Source organism: Cololabis saira, chromosome 20 (genome assembly GCF_033807715.1).
Source record: "Cololabis saira isolate AMF1-May2022 chromosome 20, fColSai1.1, whole genome shotgun sequence".
NCBI lineage: Eukaryota > Metazoa > Chordata > Actinopteri > Beloniformes > Belonidae > Cololabis > Cololabis saira.
This window is the reverse complement of record NC_084606.1, coordinates 8,536,485-8,555,338: the sequence shown is the minus strand read 5'-3', so window position 1 is coordinate 8,555,338 and position 18,854 is coordinate 8,536,485. Positions and strand designations below refer to the sequence as shown.

The following is an 18,854-nucleotide window of genomic DNA, read 5'->3' as shown; positions in this document are numbered from 1 at the left end:
TGAACAAAGATGACAAACAATCAAAAACAACAGCTTGTATTTAAATCCTTAAACATTAACAAAAGTACAACTTTTCCTTCAATGGATAGTAAAAAATAATAAAAGGATGCTCTTGCTGCTGCAACAATGTTCACTTTTATTTGTTTCTATTTAATGTGTACTGGCCCTTTAAGAAGAATTTCCCAGTTTTGTTTACAGTCGACATGGAGTTCCAGAAACACGTGAAATGCCATACTAAACAGTAAAGTATACTTAAAGGGGACCTATTATGGCATCTAATACCTATTTTAAACAGGCCTTGAATGTCTTAAAAACAAGCTTTTGATTGTTTTTGTTAAATAAATTAGAAATTCAGCCTCTAAACCATGTCTTTATCTTCCCAGTCTCTAACCTCATTATCTATGCAGGATTCTGAGTGGACGGGGCTATGATAATGAGGCACTGTGCTAATTGGCTGCCTGAATGACGCGATACCCCGCTACGGAAAAATGGAGGAAGCTCCGGCCGGCGGAGTTACACTGTGTCCTAACTGCATGCGATGCGAGCCAGCGTCAGCGACAAAATCAATTCCATCCATCCATTTGCTTTATTTTCTATTGGACTGTATTGGATTGGATTGTAATTATATGAAGTTCATCTGTTTCCGTTTGGGTTCAATGTCTCATTCAAAGTGAGAGAAATGATGAAGTTCTGACATGTTTTGTGAATCTCCAGCTCTGTGTCCCTCACAGGGAGAAGATGATCTGCAGGATCCTGCTGCTCATCATCCTCACATCACATGTCTGTGGTCAGTTTAGACCTTCACTTTATTAACTTAAACACACTTTAACATCACTAACAGATCCATGACTCAGAGATCCTGGTCCTTATATCTATGTTTAGTTTATTACTTCATTTTTATCTATAGAATCAAGTTATAATTTAAGAAAATTTTGTTTTTTTCCAAATATGTCATTGTGGCTGATAATAAGAGCTCTGACAGCTCTGATACCACACTCACATTTTAGAGTTTCACATCAGGTCCTTTACTGGTTTAAACGTACAAAAACTACAGAATTGTGTCAACATCCTCCTCTCTTTCCCTCTCCGTCTCCTCAGCAGCAACAATTGTAGTGAATGTGACACAGAGCTCCTATCAGACAGAGGAGAACCACAACATCACCCTGGAGTGGACCTTCACCCCCAAACCTGGAACCTCCTCCAGACCTCCTGACATCTACTGTGAACTCAGAACTTATCTCAGACCCTTAGTCCTGTTTCATGTGGTGAACGGAGTTGAGATGACCTTTTATCACGATGAACAGTTTTCAGGACGAGTCCAGAGCGACAGAGATGCTCTGAGAGAGGGACGACTAAGACTCCACATGTCCAGACTCAGGACTGAGGACTCAGGACAGTACTGGTGTAGACTGGACACAGAGTCTGGATGGGGGTCTGCCAGCTGTGAAGTACTCGTCTCTGGTAAGTCCTCTCATCAGAAGTTGATGAAACAGATGATTCTCACTGTTGGACTGACTGTGGTCTGAAAGTGGACCTGAGACACTGGAACCAACATTCACCACTGTGTGTTATGTAATGTGTGAGTGTCAGGAAGTTTCTTAATAGAAGTGGATCCTCTGATAGAGCCCCTAGTTTAACTATGTGAGTGTACAAAAAGTGGATAAAAAGGTCTTTTTGAATTCAATTCAATTCAATTCAATTTTATTTATATAGCGTCTAATACAACAGAGTTGTCTCTAGAAGCTTTACAGAGGCCCATACCCAGAACATGACCCCCGAGCAGTTATTACATAAACAATGGCAGGTAAAAAACTCCCCTAGTGGGAGAAAAACCTAAAGCCAAACAGTGGCAAGGAAAAACTCCCCTTTAGGAGGGAAGAAACCTTGAGCAGGACCAGGCTCGTAAGGGGGGACCCTCCTGCCGAGGGCCAGACTGGTGGGTCAGGGACGGCAACAGCACAGCAGGCAGGTGGAAGCAGCAACGGGATGACCAGGGGTGGGGACCGCAGGCCAGCACGCAGCTCCCGAAGCTCCGGCCCAATCAGCAAGTCCCAGTTTGGGGTGCAGGGTCAGGGAAAGACTTGTGCTCCGTAATGCAAGCTACAAGCCACCCACGACCACCTGCAGGACAAAAGAGAGAAAAGGGAGGAGAAGGGGGGGCCAGCAACGGGATGACCAGGGGTGGGGACCGCAGGTCAGCATGCAGCTCCCGAAGCTCCGGCCCAATCAGCAAGTCCCAGGTTGGGGTGCAGGGTCAGGGAAAGACTTGTGCTCCGTAATGCAAGCTACAAGCCACCCACGACCACCTGCAGGACAAAAGAGAGAAAAGGGAGGAGAAGGGGGGCCAGCAACGGGATGACCAGGGGTGGGGACCGCAGGCCAGCATGCAGCTCCCGAAGCTCCGGCCCAATCAGCAAGTCCCAGTTTGGGGTGCAGGGTCAGGGAAAGACTTGTGCTCCGTAATGCAAGCTACAAGCCACCCACGACCACCTGCAGGTTCCGGTGTCCGGCAAAGGATGCTGCAACATGGACAAAAGAGAGAAAAGGGAGGAGAAGGGGGGGCCAGCACAAGAAACTACAGGAGCGACTCTGACACACTAAAGTTTACACTACCTAGAGATTTACCAACACCAGCTAGAGGTTTACTAAACACTAACTATAGGCTTTACTAAACAGAAATGTTTTAAGTTTAGTTTTAAAGGTGGAGGTGGTGTCAGCCTCCTTAACCCAGATTGGAAGTTGGTTCCATAGTAGTGGTGCCTGATAGCAGAACGCCCGCCCTCCAAATCTACATTTAGATACTCTAGGAACTACGAGTAAACCTGCACTCTGAGAACGGAGAGCTCTGACAGGAACATAAGGCACTATCAGGTCTTGCAAATAATGCGGAGCTAAGCCGTTTTGGGCTTTATACGCAAGTAATAACATTTTAAATTGGATTCTGAATTTTACGGGTAACCAATGGAGCGACGCCAACACTGGAGAGACGTGGTCTCTCCTGCTGATTCCTGTCAGTACTCGTGCTGCTGCATTTTGGATCAGCTGGAGCCTATTCAGCAAATTACTTGGACATCCTGCTAACAACACATTACAGTAATCTAGTCTAGAAGATACAAACGCATGAACTAGTTTTTCTGCATCACTCTGCGAGAGGATTTTCCTAATCTTTGCAATATTACGGAGATGGAAAAAGGCTATTTTACAAACCTGATTGACATATGGTTTAAACCAGGGGTTCCCAACCTTTTTTGTGCCAAGGACCAGCAGAAGTAGGCAGGCAGGTGAAACGCCCGTGGCAGGTGGCCTCTCGCGCGCCGCCAAGCTCACCAGCAGAGCGGTCCACTCTTGTGCCGCGGTAGCACATACACAATGAATGGGAAAGCCGGCGGCGGTCGCCGCTTTGCGCCCTCTATGTGAAAGGGGCTTAATACTGTTGGCCCCTGAAGGTTACATTGGGCCCCATAATGGCCCCTGTTTCAGAAAAATCCTAGAACCGCCAGTGCCAAGTTTTCTTACCCGCAGCTGCTGAGACACAAAAAAAAAAAAAAAGCTGCGCTGAGACCCTGCCGTGCAGCGCGGCTGTACGCAGATTGTATGAGGTGAAGTGAAGTGAGATGCCTCACTCCATTGGGAAAAAAACGTCTGGTGACAATTGCCGACAATTTTGATTATCACTTTTTGTCGACAACGTCAACGAATCGTTGCAGCCCTAATTATGATCGGAACACAAGCCATTCCACGGCCCGGTAGCAACGCCTCTACGGACCGGTACCGGTCCGGGGACCGGGGGTTGGGAATCACGGGTTTAAACGACAAATCCTGATCGAAAATAACACCAAGGTTTCTCACAGTTGCACTGGAAGCCATCGCAACACCATCTAATCCCTTCCTAAGATGCTCTGGACCAAGAATGATAACCTCTGTTTTATCTGAATTTAGAAGCAGGAAATTTCTGGACATCCAGTCCTTGATGTCCCTAAGACATGCCTGAAGTTTAACTAACGGTTCTGTTTCATCCGGCTTCATAGACAAGTAGAGCTGCGTATCATCAGCATAACAATGAAAGTGTATGCCGTGATTCTGGATTATACTTCCCAACGGCTGCATGTATAAACTGAACAAGATTGGCCCTAGCACTGAACCCTGCGGAACACCATAATCTCCATATCAATCCACTAAAAATGTAAAAAACTGTCCTCACGGTGACACTAGTAAACAGTGTTGGGTGTAACACGTTACAAAGTAACGCGTTACTGTAACGAGATTACATTCGCCAGTAACGCAGTAATGTAACGCGTTACAGTTGTCATTTGGGTAATCCCGTTATAGTTACTCTAAGACAAGAAAAAATACGTTACTTTAGTTACTTTAAGCTTTTCAACTACATGTAGAACGGGAGAACAGAAAAGAAAATCAAACTTGCCTTTCATGAGTCTTCACGCGTTGCGCTGCAACAGATCCATGGCTGCAACACTTGTCTGACTTGAGGCTGATTTATGGTTCCGCGTTAAATCGACGCAGTGCCTACGGCGTCGCCGCATACCCTACGCCGTAAGTTCTGCGTTGGTGTAACGCAGAACCATAAATCAGCCTTTAACGTGATCTTAAGGGATTTTACGGGAGTTTACGGGACTTCTGGTGCTGATCTGGGCACTGCAGTAATAAAGTTCCAACTACAGGACTGTCTCAGAAAATTAGAATATTGTGATAAAGTTCTTTATTTTCTGTTATGCAATTAAAAAAACAAAAATGTCATACATTCTGGATTCATTACAAATCAACTGAAATATTGCAAGCATTTTATTATTTTAATATTGCTGATTATGGTTTACAGTTTAAGATTAAGATTACCAGAATATTCAATTTTTTTGAGATAGGATATTTGAGTTTTCTTAAGTTGTAAACCATGATCAGCAATATTAAAATAATAAAAGGCTTGCAATATTTCAGTTGATTTGTAATGAATCCAGAATGTATGACATTTTTGTTTTTGTAATTGCATTACAGAAAATCACAATATTCTAATTTTCTGAGACAGTCCTGTACATGTTGTTCATTGGCAATCGAGTTATGGTGCAGCTCAGGTGATATTGCGGAGTAATCCAAAAGTAATGTAACTAGTAATGTAACTAGTTACTTTCAGCAACCAGTAACTAAGTAGTGTAAGGGATTACTTTTTTTTAAAGTAACTAGTAATATGTAATGGATTACTTTTTTCGAGTAACTACCCCAACACTGCTAGTAAATCCAACAGAGTTAAAACAGGAAGGACAATCCTGCACCAGCCGCCCTTTTAATCCACTTTTTGTACACTCACAAAGATGAAATTGGCCTGATTTTTCCAGTTCAACTTGAAGCAGTTGTCTCATTAATTCTGGACATGAACCGATTGGAAAACATGAGAATTTTATTGTGACTTCCTTTTCAGCAGCTGCTGATCTTCCACCTCAGACACCAACGATGGTCCCAGAACAAGAACCTCAGGAGAAGACGAGTTTCTACGTTGGAATGGGAGTAGTTACATCAGCTATTGTGGTTATTTGTTTTATAGGTTTAATTAAGAAAAGGAGGAAAAAAGTGACGTTCTTCGTCTCAGACGAAGGAGAAGTTTCTCTTGAATCATGAGAAGTTTATGATTGGAGTCTCAAACCGACTGCAGGACTTTCTTCCTCCATCTGATCACTTGGACGGCCTGTACCAGGAACCTTCTTTACTGTTGATGTTTTAATGAAATGTACATTTTACTTATTTATTGTTGGTGTTGATGAAATGCAATGTCAGTGAAGACAAACCTCCTTATGGGATAAATAAAAATAAATCTAACATCTTTAAGACTTTAAGTAATAAGTTAATAATTTTGTTAAACAATCACAAAACGTAATTTCTGGTTCTTCATTTTGAACATTTTCCATGATTTTTAATATCAGTTTCTTGTGTGTTAAATAGAACTTATTTCAATATCAAAATATAAAATTCAGATGTGACATATTTTAGAGATATGTGTTAAAAAAATCCCTTTTATTTGAATTTGATCATCAGAGGAAGTTGTTACTAGTCGTGTATAAATATTATTTTCACTCGTCAGTATTTTACTGTTCAGGTGAAATAAAGAACCGCCGGGTTACAAGATGACAGATCTGCTGACAACAATGGCCAAATATACCTGGGGTTATTATGGTCTGTACTTAGTTTCTCCATGTGAGCATTTAAGTGAATAAAAGACAGTTACAAGTTTATTTCCTTTACCAACTAATAAACACCAGACTGGTTGTTCTGGCACCAGCTGATTGAACTGAACTGAACTGGGTTGAAAACATAAAGGAAAACACATATTTTAATGCAGAACCTCTTTTATTATTTATCTTTGACCTGATATGGATTAAATATACAAATGAACATCTAAAAGTGCTTCATGACAAAGTGTTTTATCAAACTGGTCCAGAGCAGAGTCTCCATGAACAGAGAAACAACAGGAGACGGAAGCAGCAGTGTCTCCTTGTGTCCACTAGAGGGAGACTAAGTCTCTCCAGTCAGACTAGATGTTGGTTCTCGGAGCTGGAAAGTCTGAACTTTGGTCTCATCGTGACTCTCCAGCTCTGTGTCCCTCACAGGGAGAAGATGGTCTGCAGGATCCTGCTGCTCATCCTCATGTTTATGACTCTCAGGCTGTTAGTTTATGCTGTATTTATGTCACACTTGCTTTATTATCTGTTTGTGCTTCCATGAATATGTCTGTAAAAGCTAGCGATTATTAAAGACACAGAACCAAACAAACTACTGTCCTACAAGCGTTTGACCAAATATATCAGGGTAGTTTTGAAGAGTTCTTGAGTAAAAGTACCAAAATCAGACCATTAAAGAACTCTGTTACAAGTAAGCGTTAAAGTATGTGGAAAGTGGAGACGAGGTCCAGTACAAGCAGGACAGAACCAGCCCCACAAAGGAGATCCCGTCAGTTCAGGAGCTGCAAGAAACTGAGAAATAGCTCAGTTAACGAGCCCTCGTTGGTCTAGAGAGACCTCCAGTACATCACCATCTACAGGAGAACCCCCCCTTTAGAGAGCATTCAACTGCAGATGAGCTGAACTGCTTCTCCTGCCGGTCTGAAAGAACCTCCTTCACACCTCCCACCAACACAATAGGACGACACCATCTCCTGCTGGCCCACACCGTCCCATCAGAACCCCCAGTTCACTAAACACTTGTCGGCTCTTTCACGGCCATGATGTTCCTCTCCACTGCTCTTCCCCTTGTCTTTGAAAAGAAGATTGATGTTGGAAAGATATTCTGCTGCAGCTTCTATCCTCCAAGAGAACAAGATGGAACCACCTGAAATTTACCATTTAATCAAAAGCTGAAGACGTGCTCTTCAAAACAATGAACCACATCTGCCAATATAAAGAATTAATGCACCTTAAGCTCAGTATTGATCTAAATGGATATAAAAGTAGTAAAAGTGGAAGCAACACTAGTAAAAGTGGAATCCAAACTCAGAGACAACTTTATTTTCTTCAATTGTTTCTGCTTTATTTTGGGAAGTATTTTACCACCGATGGGAACATAATTTTTTGCTGTCAACTTTAAACTATAATATTATCAAATTTTTCACCTTTACAAAGAACTCAAAACTGGAATTTCTGTTGAATAATTTCATACTTTTGGATAAATATATTTTATTTAAATATATAATTATTTAAAGGTGTAAATTAATGAATGGTTCCCCATATTTCCTAATATGTTTTAAAAGAACTTGCTATTTATTGAAACACCGTAAAAGGCTTCAAATCTGAAAATGAATTAATTCGATTTCTCTCATTCAGACCCCAGATTATTATATTTACGTTTTATATAGTATTATTATTAACATTTAATTAATGTTTACCGTTTATTTACAACTTTACTTTGTATATTACTTCATTTCAACATTTGATGTTATCTATGTTGTGTTGGTCTGTGAGGTTTATTTAATAGTGATGGGACGAGCGGCACTGGTGCATCAGCACTGTGCCGAGAGCTCAAGAGGGAAACCTCGTATCGGTGCGTGTATTGCTTTAAGAAAAAGTCACGTGACCGATACAGGAACTGTATCGTTTGGATGTGCCGCGCAGGCCCATGGATGTATTATATAACTGGATACCGGATCGAAAATGGCCGCCCATTCATTTCAATGGAGTTTGCTCACCCAGCGCATCCGCCGAAAAAATTTCTGACTTCCTGGTTTACTTCCTGGTACACGGGCCCATAGAGCATGCGCAGTTGAGTCACCTCCCATGATGCTCTGGGGCCTCCCATCATGCCCCGGGGCAATGTGAACGAGCGCTGCGCGCTCTGGACAAGCGCTGCGCGCTCATGAGTCCTTCAGACCGGTAATGATAGATGTACACAATGAAATTAGGGATTTATAGGGCAAATCAACCGATGCTGTTCTCAAACTGTGTTTTTTTTTAATTAAAGATAAAACGAGTCATTTTTATTTAAGATGAGACACCCCAGGTTAATAGGCTAAAATAGGGTAAAAATGTAAATAGCAGGTATCACCATGAAACTTCCCAAGTTTATTACTTACATTAAGACAAATATTTTTTGTATTACAAGTTTTGTCAAGTATTATGTTTAAATATGTCAAATATTATGTTTAAATGTGGTTAATTTGTGGAGTTTGATTTTTTTGAGTAAGGATAAAACGAGTCATCTTTATAAAAACAAACAAACAAAAAAACACATGGGATTCCCCACAATAACACAAGCTGTCATATGCTATTTATCTATATACCTTTGGGTAAATCTTTTTGTCTATTAATGATCGTGCAGTCCGAATGTTAGGCGTAATTAACTTTGCATTTTCTCTGATTCTTTTACAGCTTCTGGGCTCACATTAAGTGTTATTCCTGCCTGATATCTTATTTTCACAAACCATACACCGTTGGCTACAACGGAAATGTCTAAGTACAAGAATGACAAACCATTATTATTCTTGCTATTAAACATTTCCGTCTGTGATCCCCCTGGTCAGGGCGTTTAGACCGAGTGTGACCTGAGCGTCCCACCTGAGCTCTGTGCCATAGCGCGCAGCTCCAGCTCAATGAATGACAGAGGGTCTCCTGCTCAGCTGCTGCTCAACACTGATCAGAGCAGCTCCCCCTCGTTTACTGAGGTTTTATTATAAACCCAATGTCTTTTGTCATGGAAAAAAAAATTAAGAGACCACAAAAACACACCTTTGAGCCGTGTTTTCCACTTTTCGGAGTGATTATTCCGCCGAACGGTTTAGATTCAGCCATGCTCGTTCCCGAGACACACACGACCGCGCTTTGCGAGTGCACGGACAAAGCCGTGACGTCACGCCCAGAAAGAGACTTTTCTTTGACTTTTCTGGCCGTTATAAAACATTTTTGACGGATATAAAGTCCATGACTTAAAAATATAGAATACAAAGATTAGTAATTGCCGGTGATTACAGCTGGAGGTGTCCTGTGAACAGTTTTAGAGGCTTCTCTTTTACTATTGCGGTCTATGGGAAAAAAGCTTTCTGGGCCCCATGGGATTTTTTGTTGCAGTACCGCGGCTGGCCACTGGAAAAAATCGGCGTGCCTGCTGAGCGCGAGACTGGGGGCCTGCGCAGCAAGCTTTTTTCCCATAGACCGCAATAGTAAAAGAGAAGCCTCTAAAACTGTTCACAGGACACCTCCAGCTGTAATCACCACCAATTACTAATCTTTGTATTCTATATTTTTAAGTCATGGACTTTATATCCGTCAAAAATGTTTTATAACGGCCAGAAAAGTCAAAGAAAAGTCTCTTTCTGGGCGTGACGTCACGGCTGTGCCGTGCACTCGCAAAGCGCGGTCATGTGTGTCTCGGGAACGAGGATGGCTGAAACTAAGCCGTTCGGCGGAATAATCACTCAGAAACACATTGCATTGCCAATTTGCACCAAACAGAAATGTTTAATAGCAAGAATAATAATGGTTTGTCATTCTTGTACTTAAACATTTCCGTTGTAGCCAACGGTGTATGGTTTGTGAAAATAAGATATCAGGCAGGAATAACACAAGTCTAAGACCCTGTCCACACGTAGCCGGGTATTTTTAAAAACGAATATTTCCCCCCCTCCGTTTATAAAAACATTTGCATCCACACATAACCGAAGATCTGCGTTTTCGACCACATTCATAAGCATTCTAATGATCCTGTAGATCATCTGCGGCTCCGCGGAGGCGCAGGTGTGGGTGTTTCCACTGAGATCCTCCTGCACACACACACCTAACGCACTTCAAATATGTATTCTTCTGTTGCTCTTTCATTTGGAGGCAGCGCCCTGCACGGGACTAAATGAGGGTCAATATTAACAAAATGAGCTTGTGGCGTGAGATCCCCACCTCACAATAAAACTGACCTCCATCAGGTTTGAGCAAATGTGCAGGGAGAGAGATGTGTCGTAGTTGTTGCGACGGTGCCGTGGAGTTTTAGATGTCATGTGTTTAACATCATCTTAACCCTTAATCCTCAGCTTATTTTATGACAGTGCTCCCGGGGAAGCTGCACCTCCGCAGCTCCGCGGGCACTGCGAAGCCGGGCAGTGCCCGCAGGGCAGTGGGCAGTGGGCAGTCCGCGGCTCCGCGGCTCCTACGCCGTAGGGGGCGCGGAGCCGCGGAGCCTACGGCGTAGCCTCTGTGTAACGCAGTAAATTAACCACATTTAAACATAATATTTGACATATTTAAACATAATACTTGACAAAACTTGTAATACAAAAAATATTTGTCTTAATGTAAGTAATAAACTTGGGAAGTTTCATGGTGATACCTGCTATTTACATTTTTACCCTATTTTAGCCTATTAACCTGGGGTGTCTCATCTTAAATAAAAATGACTCGTTTTATCTTTAATTAAAAAAAACACACAAATGAACCATGTAGTCTATAACCATGACTTTGAGAACAGCATCGGTTGATTTGCCCTATAAATCCCTAATTTCATTGTGTACATCTATCATTACCGGTCTGAAGGACTCATGAGCGCGCAGCGCTTGTCCAGAGCGCGCAGCGCTCGTTCACATTGCCCCGGGGCATGATGGGAGGCCCCAGAGCATCATGGGAGGTGACTCAACTGCGCATGCTCTATGGGCCCGTGTACCAGGAAGTAAACCAGGAAGTCAGAAATTTTTTCGGCGGATGCGCTGGGTGAGCAAACTCCATTGAAATGAATGGGCGGCCATTTTCGATCCGGTATCCAGTTATATAATACATCCATGGTGCCGCGCCAAAGTGTGTTTATAAGCAAACAAACTGTATCAACATGTCGTGGGTTTGTTGAATGGAGTTTTGCTTTATTAGATAGATAGATAGATAGATAGATAGATAGATAGATAGATAGATAGATAGATAGATAGATAGATAGATAGATAGATAGATAGATAGATAGATAGATAGATAGATAGATAGATAGATAGATAGATAGATAGATAGATAGATAGATAGATAGATAGATAGATAGATAGACTTTATTAATAAACTCAGGGTCCATTTACTCATTCACTTATTATGGATCGTTCTCGTTGGTTTCTCTCGGTGTGGAATAATTTTGATCTGGTGACGCCAAACAAGGTAAATCTTTTTCTCCTTTATATACTATTTATTACGGTGACGCATTGCACTCACTTTATCAGTTTATCAAGTGAATGACCTGTTATACATATGATAGTCAGTTAAAGAGCCTTACAGTTGCTTTATTCATGTTATCATGTAAATATGAGACTGATCCTGATCTCGTAATCATGAGATAGGGTGTCTATTTTTTTTAACAAGTGAAGTTTCTGGTAAGAGGTTTGAATTTTTTTTAGATAAATTAACTTTTTATGTTATTGTATTTTCCAAGGCTGGGGAGCTGGTGTGCAAGAGAAGAAATCGCCTTGGAGCAAAGACACTCCAAAAACGTTTGTTTCTGAATAAAAATCCATGAACTAATCAGTTTTTTGTCTTTTATTTCATATGATTTAAGATAAGATAAGATAATCCTTTAATAGTCCCACGGAGGGGAAATCTGCAGTTTACAGCAGCAAAGGGGATATGGCAAAAAACAAGAGGCATCAATAGAAATAGTAATCACACAGTAATAATAACACATTATAAACAGTAAACTGGTATATGATGGTCCTTCATGGGGCGGGAGTCCTCCATCATGGATGACAGTTTAGCCATCATCCTCCTCTCTCCCACCACCTGCACTGTGTCCAGAGTCCATGTCCATTTAACAGTTAAGTTGACAATGTGCACATAAGTTAAAAAATTGTAACTCTGAATTTTTACTCTAATTTGCTATATTTTACATACCAACTCAGTTTTAGCATTTACACAAACAATGAATTTCTTTACCTGCAATGATTTTATAACTACTGCAGGGGTCGCTATTGGGTGACCAACACAGTATCAATACAGTGCCGACACAGTTTGTTTAGTGTGTCAATACACTCCTTGAGGTATCATCGTCCCATCACTATTATTTAACTGCTAAAGGTTCAAAGGCTTTTGGAAACTGCTTGTAAATTTTGTCTGGTTTTAAAAAGGGGATTTTTTTACAGAACCAGAACTGTAGAAATATCTTTGGTTTTAATTTTCTTTTTTTAAGTGTAGACAATGAAACTATAACTACCATGAAATAAAGTGAGTCTTTCATGCGACAACAACATATCAGTTAATTTATTTGTAATTTACGACGAGAAAAGTTTGAATTTTGGCGGGAACTTGCAGCGGGAGAAGAAAATACGTGACGTCACTTCCGGTGACGGCGCGGCGCTTATAAACCCCGCAGGTCGCGGGTTCGAGCCCAGTGCGGTAAAGCGGACTGACGGACTCGCAGCTCTCTGAACTAAAACGAACTTTTTGAGGAGAAATGTCGGAGAAAAGAGTTGAAGTGGACGGAGAAATGATGTGTTGTTCCATCTGTCTGGATCTACTGAAGGATCCGGGGACGATTCCCTGTGGACACAACTACTGCATGGACTGTATTAAAACCCACTGGGATGGAGAGGATGGGAGGGGAACCCACAGCTGTCCTCTGTGCAGGAAGACCTTCACGCCCAGACCCGTCCTGGTGAGAAACAGCATGTTAGCAGAGTTAGTGGAGGAGATGAAGAAGACTGGACTCCAAGCTGATCTCTGCTATGCTGGACCTGAAGATGTGACCTGTGATGTCTGCACTGGGAGGAAGGTGAAAGCTGTCCAGTCCTGTCTGGTCTGTCTGGCCTCTTACTGTGAGAAACATCTCCAACCTCACTATGATGCTCCTGCTTTTCAAAAACACCAGCTGGTGGATCCCTCCAAGAAGCTCCAGGAGAAACTCTGCTCTCTCCACCATGAGGTGATGAAGATCTTCTGTCGTACCGATCAGCAGAGTATCTGTTATCTGTGTGCAATGGATGAACATAAAGGTCATGAAACAGTTGCAGCTGCAGCAGAAAGATGTGAAAAGCAGAAGGAGCTGGAGGTGAGTCGACAACAAATCCAGCAGAGAATCCAGGACCGAGAGAAAGACGTGGAGCTGCTTCAGCAGGAGGTGATTTTGATTTGATTTATTTATTCAGCACTGTATAAAAACAGAACAAGTAACATACAAATGTAAAAAAGAGATTGGTAATAAGCTCGGCTGAGGCAAAAAGCCAGAGGGGCTTAAATACGAGGCCTCTACCTGTAAAATACAGCAAAATATTGTACAAAGATTTAAAACATGCTGTTTTGGGAGAAATCTCAATTAGGTTCTAGGAGTGGTCGGCTGTACCAAAATGAATCACACACACACACCTCGCCTTTGCTATAAGATATCAATACATTTATTAGCAAAAAGCAAGCATTTACATAGAAGACATCCACAAAGCTGCCAGTTTGCTAGGATAATTTGCCAAGTTACCCCCCCGCAAACAGCAGTACACACAAAACCAGCAGATTGCTAGGATAATTTGTCGAGTTACCCCCCGCAAACAGCAGTACACACAAAATTAAAAAACAAAACAAATAACATACAAATGTAAAAAAGAGATTGGTAATAAGCTCGGCTGAGGCAAAAAGACCAAGGGGCTTAAATACGAGGCCTCTACCTGTAAAATACAGCAAAAGATTGTACAAAGATTTAAAACATGCAGAATACATGATTGCAGGCTAAAAACAAAGACAAAGTAAAAAAAAGAAGTAGATAGATTTAGATATTTTTTTACAGACATGGTTGATGTGGTTTCTCCAGCTTAAACTGTCATGGATAATTACACCAAGGAAGGTTGTTGATGTAACCTGAGTGAGCGGGTCATCTCCTATAGACAGACTGCTGTTAGATTTACAATATATTTAATTTTTTTATGTAAATATAATAAAATTTTATTTTTTTATTTTTATATTCAGTGATAGTTTAAACCATTTTGAAATGTTTTGTAAATCATGGTTACCCTTTCCCATTAGAGATGAAAAATCATTATGTGAAATAAATAAGTTTGTATCATCGGCAGAAAGTACAGGAAACAAGGAGGACAAGGCTGCGGCCAAATCATTTATATAAATCTAAAATAACAGGGGCCCGAGTATAGACCCCTGGGGGACCCCACATTTTCTGATTCTCTGATGATTTACCATCAATGATAACACATTGCTGATGGTTATGAATATAATTGAAAAGCCACACATGAGTGATTCCAGCAAATCCATAGTGTAATAATTTTTGAAGAACAATTTCAAAATTAACAGAAACGCTTTGGATAAATCAAGAAAGATTCCCAAAGCGTATTCATTATTATTGATTGCAGTGTGAATTTTATCAACCAATTGAAGTATAGCCATTTCTGTAGAATGATGTTTCCTAAATCCATATTGGTGTTGTTTATACAGGTGGAGGACATCAATGTCTCTGCTGATAAAGCAGTGGAGGACAGTGAGAAGACTTTCAACGAGGTGATCCGTCTCCTCCAGAAAAGCAGCTCTGATGTGAAGCAGCAGGTCAGATCCCATCAGGAACATGAAGTGAGTCGAGTCAAAGATCTTCAGGAGAAACTGCAGCAGGAGATCACTGACCTGAAGAGGAGAGAAGCTGAGCTGGAGAAGCTCTCACACACAGAGGACCACAACCAGTTCCTCCACAACTACCCCTCACCGTCACCCCTCAGTGGGTCCACACTCTCATCCAGCATCCAGATTCGTCCTCTCAGGTACTTTGAGGACGTGACAGCAGCTGTGTCAGAGACCAGAGAGAAACTACAGGACCTTCTGAGAGAGACGTGGACAAACATCTCACTGGCTGAAGTAGATGTTTTACTGTCGGAACCAGAACCAAAGACCAGAGATGGATTCTTGAAATATTCTCAAGACATCACTCTGGATCCAAACACAGCTCACAAACATCTGTTTATATCTGATGCCAACAGAAAAGTGACTTTAATGAAAAAAGAACTGTCTTATTGTGATAATCCAGGCAGATTCACTAATTGGTGGCAAGTGCTGAGTAAGCAGAGTATGAGTGGACGGTGTTACTGGGAGGTGGAGGTGAGGGGAGAAGCAGTTTGTGTTGCAGTGGCGTACAAGAACATCAGCAGAGCGGGGAACCTGCAAGGTTGTGGGTTTGGATACAACCAGGAATCTTGGGCGTTACAATGTTACACAGACGGTTACACACTGCGGTACAACAACATTAAAACTCCTGTTTCAGGTCCTCCTTCCTCCAGAGTTGGAGTGTACCTGGACCACGGAGCTGGTCTTCTGTCCTTCTACAGCGTCTCTGAGACCATGACCCTCCTCCACAGAGTCCAGACCACCTTCACCCAGCCGCTCCACGCTGGACTCTGGCTTTCATATCGTGGAGCCTCTGTTGAGGTCATGAAGTTGAAGTAGACGGAAGTTATTCCAGAAACAGCTGCTCAACATGTGGATTTTAGTTTCAGTTCATCTTTATGTTTGAGTTTGTTTTGGTGGCTCCTTCCTGTGTCTCCGTGGAGGTTTTCTCTGCCCAGGATTATTTTTTCACCCAAAGTGACTTTAATTGTGTTTTTTTTTTTTAACGTGTCAACAAACTGAAAATTTATGACCGTTAAAGATGAATAAAGCTGCTTATTTTGCCTTTGAACCTCAGTCTCATTGTCACAGAATAACAGTGACTACGTTTACTTGCAGTCAATAACCCTTTTCTAACCCGAATATTAACAATAACCTGGTTTTGCACGGCCATGTAAACAATAACCCCTTTGAATAACTGGAATTTGCTCATATTCCGGTTTTTAATAACCTCTAATTTAATATGACCCCTGGGTTACTCCTTTTCTAACCTGAATATTTGGTCATGTAAACGCCTAACGGGATATCCCCATCACAAGGAACAGGAATTTGTTCTGCGCATGTTCTTTTCGCAAGGAATCTTGCTCTTTTGAGTCCAGGAAGTTCTTATAAACATGGAGAAACGCTGTTGTTGTTTTGGATTTGGATACAGAAGAAGAAGAAGCGGAAATGACGGGAATTGCATCATGACGTTCTCCGTGCATCGCTGGTTTGATCCAGATATCCCAAATGATTAATTACCATGTATACAGGGATAACCCTGTTTGCTCACGCATGGAAACAGATTATTCCCAATGTTTCAGTAACTGGAATATTGACCGTAACCCGAATTTTGACTGCATGTAAACGTAGTCAGTGAAGGAGGTTAAATGACTGTCCTGGAGAAGCTCCAGCACCAGTTCTCAGCCAACGACTCTGCGTCTGTCTGGAAAGGGCTCAGGCAGACCCCCAACTACAAGCCTAAACCCCCTCCATCAACGACCGACGCCTAGCCAACGACCTGAACGAGTGAAGATAAGATGAATCTTTATTGTCTCCCTTAGGAGAAATTTGTCTTGGACACAAGAGGCACAGGCGACAATCACACTCCAACAAACATAGAAACACAACCCCGAAGACTTTACCCACACATACAATCAAACCACACTATAGTTAACCCACATCAGTTCCCACACCCAGTTCCCAGAAAACCTATTACACAATACCCCTGAGTAGAAGAAAAAATGATGCACAGAGGCCGACTGAACTTATTGCACAGATGACCTACGCAAGAGAACCTACACATTATTGCAAACCTACACAAAAGAAACCTACACATTATTGCAGAGCCCGACTGAACATATTGCACAAATGTCCACATTATTGCACTGACCTACACAAGAGAAACCTACACATTATTGCACATTTCTTTCCTCACGTCACTCCCAATCACACACACGCACAGACACACACACACACACACACACACACACACACACACACACACACAGGCACACACAGTTCATCTCCTACTGTTCAGTAATTTGATTGATAGTGGGACAAATGAAAATGTATACCTGTTCAATTTACACATGGGTTGCCTGAATGTTGTGCCTGAAGGCATTAACACATACTCCTTATACAGGATGTGGTTTGGGTCAGCAGTGACTTTTTGGCCTTGCTTCATCACTGTCTGCTCAAAAATCTGCTGGAGAGAGGATGGGGGCAGCAGACCGATTATTTTTCCTGCCCTTTTAATCAAATTCTGGAGTTGTGATCTAGATTTAATGGTCAAATTACCAAACCAAGTTGCAATACCATAACGAATAATAGATTCAATGGTTGCTCTGTAGAACAACAACATTATGTGTTTAAGCAGTTCTACTGCTGCTTTGAAAGACAACGGGACAGTCCTGCAACCATCCCCCACAACACCTCCCAACAGCCCCAGTGCTTCACCCCACCACATGATGATGATGATGATGATGATGATGATGATGATGATGATGATTAGAAGATTATCGCTTTCAACATCCATATGAATGTTAAAGTGGACCTATTATGAAAAACAGGTTTTCTCTTGCTTTAACATATATAAAGTGGTCTCCCCTCAGCCTGCCAACTCAGAGAAGGAGGAAAGCAACCAAATTCTGCAGTGTCTGTACAGCCGCCCGGATGATCCGTCCAGTGTGATGTGGATCTACGAGCCGTTCAGATTCTGCTCCCGTCGTTAGGTAACCAAAATGCAAACCACACCCACAACTATAACCCTGTGTCCTGGATGCTCTCTATCCACACTGAAACCGTTAATATGCAGTTCTGTTATTAATCGTTGTTCAACTCTAACAGGCCATATTATTGTGCTGAACTTGTTAACTATCCTCCCTCAATGGTTTAACAGTAGCTAGAGTACATTAACAGAAGCTAACGGTAAATTAACGTCTGCTCAGCATCCTGACAAAACACACAAAAATAACGGTCAGAAACTTCCAGCTCCCTGTCCATCTCCCTCCAGCCAGCTGCCACTTTATTGAGGTTTTTGTAGTGAAATGAGGAGGTATCATAGAGATAACTTCTCATTTCAACTAACTGGATCAGCCGTTCCTCATCCATGACCGTTTCCTACAGCGCTTTCAACCGGCTTTCAACGCGAGCGACAAGAAAAAAAAATAGAAGCAGGACGTCCGAGAAATGTTCAGCTTAAAATGGCGCGTCGCATCGAGCTGCGCAGCGTCGCAGCGTCGCTCGCGGCCAGTTAGGACAGTCCAATAGAAAATAAAGCAATGGACTTGATTTTGACATTTTTTCGTAGCGGTGTATCGCGTCATTCAGGCAGCCAATCAGCATAGAGCCTCATTATCATAGCCCCGCCTACTCAGAATCCCACATAGATAATGAGGTTAGAGAATGAGATGATAAAGACATGGTTTAGAGGCTGAATTTCTAATTCATTTAGCAAAAACAATCAAAAGCTTGTTTTTAAAACATTCAAGGCCTGTTTAAAATAGGTATTAGATGCCATAATAGGTCCCCTTTAAAGTCACCCACTATGATGACTTTATCTGTACT

At 41.8% G+C, this 18,854-nt stretch overlaps 2 protein-coding genes across 4 annotated transcripts; both read left to right on the top strand.

Annotated features, from left to right (window-relative positions):
- The first annotated feature begins 700 nt into the window (after positions 1-700).
- Positions 701-5,798, top strand: LOC133420724 (butyrophilin-like protein 2). Of its 3 annotated transcripts, none has more exons than XM_061710505.1 (3): positions 701-787; positions 1,099-1,461; positions 5,432-5,798. In XM_061710505.1, the coding sequence occupies exons 1-3, from the start codon at positions 739-741 to the stop codon at positions 5,623-5,625; spliced, it is 606 nt and encodes a 201-aa protein (XP_061566489.1). In that variant the 5' UTR covers positions 701-738; the 3' UTR covers positions 5,626-5,798. The 3 variants fall into 3 exon arrangements, with proteins under 3 accessions (XP_061566489.1, XP_061566488.1, XP_061566491.1); XM_061710504.1 differs by having other exon boundaries at positions 5,429-5,798; XM_061710507.1 differs by having other exon boundaries at positions 737-787; positions 1,102-1,461; positions 5,429-5,798.
- Positions 5,799-12,891: 7,093 nt separating this feature from the next.
- On the top strand, positions 12,892-15,866 carry LOC133420330 (tripartite motif-containing protein 16-like). The gene is made up of 2 exons (XM_061710010.1): positions 12,892-13,554; positions 14,871-15,866. Exons 1-2 carry the CDS (start codon positions 12,892-12,894, stop codon positions 15,864-15,866), a joined length of 1,659 nt encoding a protein of 552 aa, XP_061565994.1.
- The last annotated feature ends 2,988 nt before the right edge of the window (positions 15,867-18,854 follow it).